Below are 12,845 nucleotides of genomic sequence, written 5' to 3' on the forward strand. Positions count from 1 at the left end.
AGCTAGTAGTTATACAGCAAGGGACAAAAGCAACGGCCTTGTACTCAGGACTCTTTAATCAAAAAGCCTGGGATTCCTGGCTTTACTGACCAGGGGAGTTGGCAGTGTCACTGGGAAGAGCTATGGGCCCATGCGGGCAGAGGTCTGAGCTCCCCGTAGAGCCATCAGGACTGTCCTCTCCTCCCAGAGAGGCCCCACAGCCTTGGGTGCCACAGGTTCACTGACTGGGCAGCTCATTGTAGATTTGATGTCTACCCAACAAGAATTTAGCCTCATTCGTGCCAGGCCCCTAGCACAGCATGGGGGAAAGAGCAGTGGGATGGGATTGCACATTCAGCCCCAGGAATAGTGCTATATAAGGATCTATTTCCTCATCCCTCTCCTAAGAGCTACAGAGGTAAAGTTCTTGGTAGCTGAGCCTTTTTCACTCCTTTGCACCTAGGATTGTGATGAGTCACTAGCCTAGGTGGTAGATATATGAGGCTCCTTTTAGTTTATCATGTGCAAGGTACTTGCAGGGTGGGGATAGGTATGTGAGGGGTGTCAGGTCTCTCTGAGTCCCTCTCATGAAAGGTTTCCAGGACCCATCTGGAGACCCTCGACCTGCACATGGACATTGGTCTCTCTGGGGCAACCTTGCTTGTCTGTCAGGCCTTGCACCTAATACCATTACTGAAATTTGTTCTGTCCCAAGATTGGAGGATTGTCATCTAGGAGAGCTGACTGTGTCGGCATGTTTGTTTATTTAAATGCCAGCAGAAATTGACCCTAGAGCAGTTCTCCTCTTCTTCCCTAGAGGAACTGACACAGAACACCGGTCAGTTCCGTAGTCAAGGTCAGCTATGCCAACTCAGCTCAGCTATTTGATCTAATTAACAGTCCCTGCCCCAGAGGCACTGGCACTGGTTCTGGCTGCAGGGCTTATGTTTTGCTGCCTGTCATTTGCTTTAAGGATAAAGTACCATAAATGCTGGTGCTCTGTCTGGCCATAGACACATAGCTCTGGATGTAGATCAGGTTATTGCCTGTTTTCCTGGCATGTGTTGACCTGGCTATGTCTTGACTGCTAGGTGTTCCTGGACAGATGGCAGGGCCACCGTAGCCCCTCCAGAAAGCCCCAGGCAGATGCTCATTGCACAGCTGTGGCACTTGATTGCTACCTGTGACACCACCTGTTTGGCTCTCTTTTAGAACACGGCATTGTGCCTGTTACCAGCGATTGCCAGTACCTCTTTCCTGCCAAGGTTGTCTCTCGTCTAGTTAAGTGGATGACGATGGCCCATGAGGATTACACGGTAGGTAGAAGAATGACAGACTACCTTGCTGTCCGGAGGACCACATCACCTATCTGCTTCTTTCACCCACCCAACCAAAAGCACCAGGATTTGACTAGAGAAGTCTGTATCTTACTCTTCATCTACGTGCCTGTTCTAGGAGCTGCATTTTACCAAGAACATTGTGGAGGCAGGCCTGGCTGGGGACACCAATCTCTACTACATGGCACTTATTGAGAGGGGCACAGGTAGGTCATTTCTGCGCTGGTCACAGTGATCCTATTCAACAGGAACCACCAAAAATCACACATCAGGGTTTCCTAGAGAAAGTAAAAGGTCCCAGAGTCCTGCTGCAGGGACTTAGCACACTACAGTGGTGGGAGCCACTGAACATCAAGGACTTGAACAATCACACATTTAATCCTCAGCAGTCTTAGGGATAGGGGTACCATTCCATTTTTATACCTGAGGAAATTCTGCCTTAATCACAGACCTGGGCTGAGTTTGCTTTATTACTGTCAAACATTAGACCTCTCTTCCTCCTCCTCACTGAAGGCTGGGGTGTTCTCTCAGACTATAAAAGACAGGGTTGCGCCGGGCGCTGGTGGCTCACGCCTGTAATCCTAGCTGCTCAGGAGGCTGAGATCTGAGGATCGCGGTTCAAAGCTAGCCCGGGCAAGAGAGACCATGAGACTCCTATCTCCAATACACCTCCAGAAAACCGGAAGTGGCGCTGTAGCTCAAGTGGTAGAGCGCTCGCCTTGAGCTAAAGAGCTCAGGGACAGCGCCCAAGCCCAGAGTTCAAGCCCCACAACCGACCAAAAAAAAAAAAGACAGGGTTGCAGGACCTGCCTCCTTAGTCCTGGCACTTCATTTCCTTAAGAGAAATCAGAAGCGGTTGATTCGTCCAAGCTCCTCTGGAATCCAACTCTGCCAGGGCTCCTACTGAAGCCTCCTGGATGCTATGCCTGAGCTGTTATGCTGGTATCCTACTCTAGCCTCAGCAAGCCTGGCCCTGCCTTCTAAGAACTTAACACACAGCCCCATCCCCAGGCTTGCTATTATGGCCACTGAACCAAGGAGGTTATCCATGTTTCTGTATTAGTCCATTTCTAGTACTATAGCACAATTCCTGAGGGTTCCTTATAAGGAAGACTTCATTTAGCCTGAACTGTAGGAGGTTGAAAGTTCTTGGAAGTAGCCTGATCCGTCTCTGTGAGTCTTTCCCGGCAGATGATATCACAATAGCAGGAATGTGTGTGGACGAGATCAGATGGTGAGACAGGAAGCCAGAGAGAGTCAGGAGCAGGCTTGCTAGTATTTTTCTGTTTTGTTTTGTTGTTTTTTTGGTCATGTGGCCTGAACTCTGGGCCTCTGTGCTGTCCCTCAGCTCTTCAGCTCAAGGCTAGCACTCTATCACTTCCGGCCACTTCCAGCTGGTGCTGAGGAATTGAACCCAGGGCCTCATGCATACAAGGCAAGCATTCTACCACTAAGCCACCTTCCCAGCCCCACCAGGCTTGCTAGTGTTATAACAAGTTTCTCTTGTGGCAAATAACCAGAGTCCCTTCAAAGGATAGTGACATTGTCTCCCCTAAGACCTATCTATCTCTCTCCAAATCTCACCTCTAAAAGGGTCTATAACATGAGGGTCTAAGTTTCCAGCACATGAACTTTTGGGGGAAGGGGCCTCAAACCATGTCCAAACCACAAGTTCTAGAGAATCTGTTGAAATAGGCAAAGGCTATTACCATAATCAAAAACCAAATATGAACACAGCTCTGCCATCAGGTAAACTCAGATGGCTGCTTTGTAGCTGTCCAATGGGGAAATTCTGTCTCTTCAAAATTGGTGTGAGGATAATTGTACTCATATCAGAATCATTATGATCAGGGCTGGGAAGGTGGCTCAGTGGTAGAGAAAAAAGCTGGAAGTGGCGCTGTGGCTCAAGTGGTAGAGCGCTAGCTTTGAGCTGAGGGACAGCACCCAGGCCCAGAGTTCAGGCCCCACGACTGGACCCAAAAAAAAAAAAAAAAAGAATCATGATCAAACACAGTGCCTAGAATGCAGAAAAACTCAATAAATGTTAGTTTTTTTTTAGAAGGATTTCACAAAACAAAATATATTAAAATTAAAGAAATTAGAGAAAACATATCTGATGTAACTAATACACTGATGTTATAATAATATTGAAAAGAGGAAAACAGGAAGCATGTTTGACATTAAAAAAAAAAATTCTTAGCCTAGTGGCAAACAAATAACAAGCTGGGCATCGTGGTATAGGCCTTTAAACCTAGCATTCAGGGAGCTGAGGCAGCAGGACCAAGAGCTTTAAGGCCAGCCTCGGCTATATAACAAGACACTATCCCCAAAATTCCTTTTAAAAAATAGGTAGGGCACGGTGGCTTGTATCTATAATTTCAGCTACTCAGTTCAAGGACAGCCCTGGCAAAAAAAAGTTAGTGAGGCCCTCCCCCATCTCAACCAATGAAGCCAAGTATGGTCATCCCAGCTCTGTGGGAAGTATAAATAGGATCAAGGTCCAACCCAGCTTTGGCAAAAATGTGAGACCCTATTTGAAAAATGAAGCAAAAAGGCCTGGAAAACAGTTTTATTTGTAGAGCAAGTACTAGAAAAGTAAAAATAAAAAATCTTCAAAAAGTCAGGTGCTGGTGGCTTACACCTATAATCCTAGCTATTCAGGAGGCTGAGAACTGAGGATCATGGTTCAAAGCCATCCCAGGCAGGAAAGTCCATGAGAAGTAGATCTGTGGCTCAAGTGGTAGAGTGCTAATCTTGAACAAAAGAAGTTTAGGGACCTGGTACCAGTGACTCACACCTGTAATCCTAGCTACTCAGGAGGCTGAGCTCTGAGGATCACTGTTCAAAGCCAACCTGGGCAGAAAAGATCAAAAAAGCTGGAAGTGGGTCTGTGGCTCAAGTGATAGAACACTAGCCTTGAGCAAAAAGCCTCAGGGTCAGCGCCCAGTCCCCAAGTTAAAGCCCTAAGACTAGCACCAAAGAAAAAATAGAAATGACAAACTTCTTTCAAGGTTTGAAATTGAAATTGTGGGCAAACCTAAGATGGACTGGATATAGGGAAGCTAGCAAGGAGAACTGGCAAATAGAACGTGGCAAGCTGGATAACTGTCTTTCCTTTTTTTCCTCTGCTCAGCCAAACTCCAGGCCGCTGTGGTGCTGAACCCGGGATACTCCTCCATCCCACCCATTTTCCAGCTCTGTCTGAACTGGAAAGGAGAGAAGACTAACAGCAACGATGACAACATCCGGGTAAGGTACACGGAGGGGTGATGGGTGCAGAGAGCCACCCAGAGAGGTGGGCATTACTGCAGCTGAGGGCGTGGACATGGCAGCAGTTCCCAGCCAGGACTTTGGGAAGTGCTGCCTGTGTTGTATAGTGGAGGAAAGGCCTGGACCCATGTCACCCACTTGCCTACTTCAGGGGCCACAGCCATCCTTAGTTATAATACAGGAAACTGTGGTCATGGACTTCTGGGAGAACATGAATTAACTCAGAAGCGTTTACTGAATGCAGGGATGGGATGACGGTGAGGTCCCTGCATGGTTATTTGCAATCTAAGACTTCATAACAGCCTTATGGCCATGAGAAGTTTTGTTTTTTTTTTTTTTTTTTGGTCATGGGGCTTGAACTCTGGGCCTGGGCACTGTCCCTCAGCTCTTCAGCTCAAGGAGAGCGCTCTACCACTTGAGCCACAGCGCCACTTCCCACTTGAGCTACAGCCCACTTTCAGTTTTCTGAGTGTTTATTGGAGATAAGAGTTTCTCAGACTTTTCCTGCCTGGGCTGGATTTGAACCGAGATCCTCAGATCTCAGCCTCCTGAGTAGCTAGGATTACAGGCATGAGCCACTGATGCACAGCTTGGATTTTTCTGAGTAGTTTATTGGAGATGAGTCTCATGGCCTTTCCTGCCCAGGCTGGATTCGAACCACAATCCTCAGATCTTAGCCTCCTGAGTAGCTAGTATTATAGGCATGGGCCACCAGTGCCTTGCTTCCTAAGCTCTTTTGTTCGAGGCCAGTGCTCTGCCACTTTGAGCCACAGCTTCACTTCTGGTTTTTGGATGGTTAATTAGAGATAAGAATCTCACAGACTTCACTGCATAGGCTGACTTTGAACTTCCATCCTCAGATCTCAGCCTTCTGAGTAGATATGATTATAGGTGTGAGCCACCAGCACCTGGCTTGATAAGCACATGTTTGACCCTAGTGCCTCCTGATTTAGGTCCTGTATTGAGATCCATTCTTTACATACTTATCTTCCGGGCTGTGGGCATTTGAAGCAGGGAAAGTTATGGTGAGAATCAGGAAGACCCCGTCCTTTTAAGGAAAGACTTTTAGATGATCAAGTCAGTCTGGCTTCATCACAGGCCCAATTCCTATTAGGCTCTAGTGCAGTTCTTGTGGCTTCAGGGCCAACTAGTGACAGAGGCCCAGCCAGTGTGGCTAGCCATGGAGATAAGGAGTGCTGAAGGCACTGGCTTTCCCACTGTACAGGCCATGGAGAGCGAGGTCAACGTGTGTTACAAGGAGCTGTGTGGCCCCCGGCCTAGCCACCAGCTCTTGACCAACCAGCTGCAGCGGCTGTGTGTGCTACTGGATGTCTACCTGGAGACTGAGAGCCACGATGACAGTGTGGAGGGACCCAAGGAATTTCCCCAGGAGAAGATGTGTCTACGGCTCTTCAGGTAGGACAAGTGAAGGGATTCTGGTGATACTCTGGAAAGACTTGAAGTGGAGTTGTGGCTCAAGTGGTAGAGCACTAGCCTTAAGCACAAGAGCTCAGGGACAGTGCTCAGGCCCTGAGTTCAAGCCCCAGGATGGGTGTGCGCGCACACACACATGCACACACACAAAATGTATATAAAGCTCTGGGGTGATTGCTGGCACAAGTCAGGGAACCAGAATATGCCCACAGGTGCTGACGACTGGATTTAGAATAACTAGGCTCACAGCACCTCTGGCTGCTTTTCCTCTCTTTGGTCTTAGGTCCTTTCTTTTCCTTTTACCTCAACTCCCCCCAACACTCCCCTGGTTCCAGCCCTTCCCACTGGCCTGGTTCATCATATTTCCCAATATCCAGCTGGCTGCAGGCCGCTGCTGCTCTCCCCTGTGGGTCTGTGTGAGACCTCAGCCCACTGTAGCATGTTTCCAGGGTGAGATTCTTTGCACAGCCTCTGATCATTTTCTCTTCACAAATGGTTCCGAGGCCGTCAGCACTCTGGGAAGATGCTTCTTTGGTGACTCACATGCAATCATTGCCTCAGCTGGGTGGATGGGTGGTTCCTCACCAGCTGACCCACAGGGTGAGGCAAAAGTGACCTGAGGCACAGCTCAGTCCCTGTGGAAGATTGTTGAGCGGAGGCTCCCCATCAGCACTGTTCCTACCTGTTTCCAGGGGACTCTGCTTTCTTGGCGTCATGAGGTCATAGATATGAGTCAGGGCTTTAGGCCCAGAAAGAGAACTCAACAGGTTCAGATTCTTTCCTGTAAGCTGGGCGCTGGCGGCTCACACCTGTAATCCTAACTACTCAGGAGGCTGAGATCTGAGGATCAAGGTTCAAAGCCAGAAACAGGCAGCAAAGTCTATGAGACTCTTATCTCCAATTAACTACCAGAAAACTGGAAGTGGTTCTGTGGCTCAAGTGGTAGAACTCTCACCTTGAACTGAAGAGCTCAGGGACAGTGCCCAGGCCCAGAGTTTAAGCTCCAGGACCAACAACAACAACAACAAAAATCCTGTCTGTGTAATAAGGGTCTCCACTGTAACCTCTGTAAAACCCCACCTATCACAGGTGTTCCTGGGAGGATGGAATTAGGTGAGATAGAAATGGCTGGTGTAGAGACTGGGAAGGTGGCTCAATGGTAGAGTGCTTGCCTTCCATGCATGAGGCCCTGGGTTCGATTCCTCAGCACCACATAAGCAACAAGAAAAAAAGCCAGAAGTGGCGCTGTGGCTCAAGTGGTAGAGCACTAGCCTTGAGCTGAAGAGCTGAGGGAAATTGCCCAGGCCCAGAGTTCAGGCCCCACGACTGGACCCCCCAAAAAAAGAAATGGCTGGTGTAAAGTGCCTAGCACAGTGCAGGTAGAGAAGCCCTCAGCCACTGGTGGGCAATCCAAACCTTCCCTCTCCCCATTTTACAATTCCCCCCAAGCCCCAGACACACACATACCACCCTTTACTAAAAACCATATATTAACTTTGTTACCATTAAATGTATATCATACAGAGAAATGGGGAAGGAGCACACACACACTTTTCACTCTTTTTTTTTTGCTAGCCATCTGTTCCGTGTGCTGTGTGTTCTATGAGGTTTTGCTTATACCTGAGTGCCACAGGTTCAGACCTTCAGACTCAGGTCTTCCCCAGCCTGGCCATGAGTCAACCTTCCTATGGCACAAGGGCTTGGTATCAGACCAAATTTCAAATTTGCCACTGTTCTTTCCTGGTCATACAGTGTTGGTCAGAAACCTCACGATCCTGGGTTATATCTTCCCCAGTAAAGTGGATACTAAGATAGAAATGGCACTGAGAGGTAAAGTGTAAACCCACAGCTCTTGGAAGATGGTGAGGTTCTGGTCAGGCCCAGGCTACTGCCTCCTTCAAAGTGAACTTGAAAGAATTTTTTTTGCCAGGCTTACAGCTGTAATCTAGCTACTAAGGAGGCTGAGATCTGAGGATTGCAGTTCAAAAGTAGCCTGGGCAGGAAAATCCATGAAACTCTTATCTCCATTTAACTACCAAAAAGCAGAACTAGAGCTGTGGCTCAAGTGGTAGAGCACCAACATTGAGCAAAAAACCTAAGGGACAGCACCCAGGCCCTGAATTCAAGCCCAAGTACTAGCACAGAGAGAGAAAGAGAAGGAGAGAGAGTATTTTTCCTTTATACTTTTAAAATGACAAAGTGATGTTAAATATGTGAACAGTAATCTAAAAGATCCTATCTAAAACTTGCCCTGACCCCCAAATGTCCACTGCAGTGAGGCCCTTCCAGGTTTGTGTTCACACATTTACAAACACATAGAGATATTTTTACAGAAATACTGTCACACCTTCCTGTACCATGGTCTGATTTTCTCACAGTTGTCCTGAACTCTGCCTTTTTTTCTCCTAACAACTACATACTATTCCCTGTGTGAATGAGCTGTAATTTATTTTATGGTTTGGAAGGTACGGTATCAGCTGCTAACTCTCTTCTTGTTTCTCTAGGGGTCCAAGCAGGATGAAGCCGTTTAAATATAACCATCCTCAGGGATTCTTCAGCCATCGTTGACCTCCTATCCAGCCTGTTCTCCCTCAACATCCTGCCCTGAGTCCTGGGCCTCTGCTCTCTTCTCTGGCCGTGTGTGATCCTGGAGATTCTCCAAAAACACTAGCTAATTAAACTGGCACCAAATGGCCTTTGTCTGAGGCAGTTTTATAATCTGGAAGGGCACATGGGAGCCAGGGTGAAAGAACATTTGTGGGTAGGCTTTTTAAAGGTGTCCCAAAAAAGCAAAATGCAAAGGAATTTGGATTCTGCAGAGACATGCCACCCACTTTTCCACATATGCCTTGCTTTTACTTTGGTGGGGTAGGGTGAGGGGGTCCCATTATCTTGGTATTTCTTCTCCTAAGTCACTGCTAGTAGGAGGTTGCAGGAAAAAATCAGTCAGCAGAGCCAAAAAACTTCTATATCCTTCCACCTATCCAGTTATTGTCTCTAATGGCCAGAGTTTCTGATCATTGGATGGTTTTATGGTAGTAGTGGTTGTGTTTTGCTTTTGATGAACTGAAGTCCTTGTGTTGGCTAAGCAGGTGATCTACTCAAACCATACCTCTAGTATCCATGTTTTAAAAGCCTGTCTGTGGGCTGGGAAAGTGGCTTAGTGGTAGAGTGCTTGCCTAGCATGCATGAAGCCCCAGGCTCAATTCCTCAGTACCACATAAACAGAAAAGGCTGGAAGTGGCGCTGTGGCTCAAGTGGTAGAGCGCTAGCCTTGAGCAAAAGCACAGGGACAGTGCCCAAGCTCTGAGTTCAAGCCCCAGGACTGGCCAAAAAAAAAATGTAAATAAAAGACAAATACATCATGAAAATCATTTTAAATCTTGTCATTTCATGGTCAATGAGAGCAGTGTTCGAGAATTCCATGCAGAACTTCTGGCCATGAATAATAACAACAGTGCCATAGCTTGAGAGGGAGAACGTGCGATGTTTTGAGGACAGGCTTCCAGATAAAGGCAAAGTGCCTCAAAAAAAAAAATGGTTTTAAGCCAGGCACTGATAGCTCACCCCTGTAATCCTAGCTACTCAGGAGGCTGAGATCTGAGGATTGCGGTTCAAAGCCAGGCCAGGCAGGAAAGTTCATGAGAATCTTATCTCCAATAAATCATCAGAAAACTAGAAGTGGTGCTGTGGCTCAAGTGGTAGAGTACTCGCCTTGAGCTGAAGAGCTCAGGAGCAGCACCCAGGCCCAGAGTTCAAGCCCCATGACTGACAAAAAAAACAAAAACAAAAAAACAATTTATGGGCTATAAGGGATCATAATATTCATTGCTGGGCGCCGGTGGCTCATTCCTGTAATCCTAGCTGCTAAGGAGGCTGAGATCTGAGGATCACAGTTCAAAGCCAGCCCAGGTAGGAAAGTCTGTGACTCTAATAAACCACCAGAAACACGTGCCTTGAGCTGTAGAGCTCAGGAACAGCACCCAGGCCCAGACTACAAGCCCCATGACCAATGAAAAAAAAAAGAGTTTGAAGCTGGACACTAGTGGCTCATGTCTATAATTCTAGCCATTCAAGAGGCTGAAATCTGAGAATCCCAGACAAAGCCAAGAGGCTTCCCTCATCCACCTCTCAAGTTTAGTTAACCAGCAAAAATCCAGCATGGCCCAAGTGATAGAGCCCCAGCCATGAGCAAGAGCCCCAGTACTGAAAATAATAATAGTGATGATGATTATTTGAATGAAGGAATATTTAGAAAAATTCTGAAGGAAATATTTGCAAAATTATCTGGGAGTGTAACAGTGGTAGAGTGCTTTCCTAAAGCCCAACACTGGAAAAAAAAAAGTTATCTTTGTAATCCTACAACACAGGTTAGTAAATGGTGACAGTATTTTGGGACACTTGTCAGAAAAATTATAGTCCATCATTATTCAATTCAGTATTCCATTTAAGAAAGGCACACAGGAGTAGAGGGAAGAAGGGTGAACAAATGCAGTCATTGTGTATAATACATGTGGTAAAAATTGCAGTATGCAACTTGTGGGCAGGGACAGGATGGGGAAATGAGGGAAAGTGAAGGAAGGATAACAGTGTCCGAGAAGCATTTTATTCATTTTACTTGATTTACCAAATTGTAACCCCTCTGTACAACTCCTTAATGACAATCAAAAACAAAAAATAAGAAGTGGTGCTGTGGCTCAAGTGATAGAGTGCTAGCCTTGAGCTTAAGAGCTGAGGGACAGTACCCAGGCCCAGAGTTCAAGCCCCATGACCGAAAGAAATAAGAAATAGTGCTAGGAGTGTAGGTCAGTGGTATAGTGTGTGCTTAGCATATGTGAGGCCCTAGTTTCATTCCCCAGGACCAAATGAAAGAAGAAAAATAAGATACAAATATAGGGATCAAGAATGGTGTTTCGCACCTGTAATTCTAGAGGCAGAGGCAGGAAGACTGTTGAGTTCAAGACCAACCTAGGATACATGTAACACCATGTATCAAAACCAAACAAGTCAGCCACTGGTGGCTCACACCTGTAATCCTAGCTACTCAGGCTGAGATCTGAGGATGGAAGTTCAAAGCCAGCCCTGGCAGGAAAGTCCGTGAGACTCTTAATCTCCAATGAACCACGAGAAAACAAAGTGGTGCAGTGGCTCAAATTGGTAGAACTCAGAGACAACACCCAGGTGCTGAATTTAAGCCCTATGACAGAAAAAAAAGGAAAAACAATGTATTGCAAGTAAAATCGAATTGGCTACCTCTCAAGACTAAAAGAATTTTACCTTTCATGAAAGTCTAGACATTTTTCTCTTCACCATGCAGAAGTTTGTTTTGTCTCTTCTGTAATTATATTTATTCCAAGTGGACAATTACTGATTACCCTTGAATAGAGTGTACCTCTGGGATTAAGAAAATAAAGAGCTCCAGCCTACCCTTGAGCTGATCACCCAGCATCCCCTGGGTAAGGGTTTTCTGAAGGTGAGCTGGCAAGCTCCTAGCCCTGATCTGAGTCCAGTGCAAGAAGGTAATGGTATCTTAGCTGGTCATTAAATGTGACCATCGGAGGGTCTCTGTCCCAGCATGTGTCATGTCTTCAAATATCAGAGGTGGGTGTTACACAGCTCAGAGATCCTTGATCTGCACATATCACTCACCCTGGCTGGTCTGGGACTTGCTGGCTTTGAACTCGTGGTCCTTCTGCTTTTGACTCTGAAGTGCCAAGGTTTACATAACACCACTATGACAGTAAGTGCTTTGGATTGATGGATTGATTTTTTTTTGGCAGTCCTGGGGTTTTGAACTAAGAACCTTGCATTTGCTACTCAGGTGCTCTACCACTTGAGTCACACCCTCAGCCAGGAAGGGTATTTTTACAAGCTCCTTGGGTGTAGTTGGCCCTATCTCTTTTTGAAAGGTGCTGTTCTTCCCTTCCCCATTTTTCCTAGTGACTCCAGTAATGAGGAGGGCTGGACCGAAGAGCTCCCTGCTTCCATCTCCTTGCCTTGTGGCTTTTTCTGCAGCCCAGGCTTCCAGACACTTTGCCTGTGGAGTAAGATCTTGTTTTTTTCCTGACCTACTTGCCTGGGGCTTTGTCCCTGCTGGCATCTCCTTGGTGTGGCCACCTTCAGGCCTTGTGTCTTACTGCCTGTGCTGAATCAGATTAAAACTGGGCCTAAAAATAGTTTAAGGGCCCTGCATTGCAGCCTCTGTTCCTGGTCTTGGCTGGAAGGCAGCCAAACTGACTCAGCACAAAAGCTCAGCTCCAGAAGGGTGCTCAGACCCATCCGCAAATGTCTGAGAGGAGCCCTGCTACCCTGCTTCTTAGGCAGGGGATGTTACACTTGCCATTCTCCAGAACACATTTTCCCTTTTCAAATAGCGGGCTGCACAAAGGAATCCTTTGGGCTCAAGGAGGAAGGTATTAAAACAAAAGAGAAACCAGGACAATCGAGGCCCTTTCAGCTGCTTGTTCGGGCTGCTTGTTCATTCCAAGGATGGACAGATCAGGGGAAAACAGGCCCATCTTGTGAGGACCCAGAACAATTCCTTGGGAGATTCTTGCAGTTTTTCACTGGGCCATGTATAAGACCAACCCCTCTCTTTTATCACCTTGCCCTTGGAAGATAGTTTCCTGCCTTTTTATTTATTCATTGCCATGTTAGGGATCAATGCTTATTCAACGCTTGCTAGGCAATTGTTCTGTCTACCACTAAGTGACACCCCAGCCTGTCCTTGCTTTTTCTTTTTTTTTTTTGTCAGTCATGGGGCCTGAACTCTGGGCCTGGGCGCTGTCCCTCAGCTCTTCAGCTCAAGGCTAGCACTCTACCACT

The 12,845-nt window shown here is 46.8% G+C and overlaps 1 protein-coding gene across 3 annotated transcripts in view; it reads left to right on the plus strand.

Moving 5' to 3' along the window:
* The window catches only part of Thoc5 (THO complex 5), a 35,844-nt gene extending 26,629 nt beyond the window's left edge, over positions 1–9,215 (plus strand). For 2 of the 3 annotated variants that reach the window (XM_013014504.1, XM_013014505.1), the window contains exons 16-20: positions 1,192–1,295; positions 1,435–1,522; positions 4,450–4,565; positions 5,812–6,002; positions 8,525–8,714. In XM_013014504.1, the coding sequence (XP_012869958.1) occupies positions 1,192–1,295; positions 1,435–1,522; positions 4,450–4,565; positions 5,812–6,002; positions 8,525–8,588 (563 nt within the window). In that variant the 3' untranslated portion in view covers positions 8,589–8,714. Of the gene's footprint in view, positions 1–1,191; positions 1,296–1,434; positions 1,523–4,449; positions 4,566–5,811; positions 6,003–8,524 lie in introns of all 3 variants that reach the window. The other variant, XM_013014506.1, reaches the window with a different exon arrangement.
* The last annotated feature ends 3,630 nt before the right edge of the window (positions 9,216–12,845 follow it).

Source organism: Dipodomys ordii, unplaced genomic scaffold, assembly GCF_000151885.1.
Source record: "Dipodomys ordii isolate 6190 unplaced genomic scaffold, Dord_2.0 Scaffold23, whole genome shotgun sequence".
In the NCBI taxonomy this organism is placed as follows: Eukaryota; Metazoa; Chordata; class Mammalia; order Rodentia; family Heteromyidae; genus Dipodomys; species Dipodomys ordii.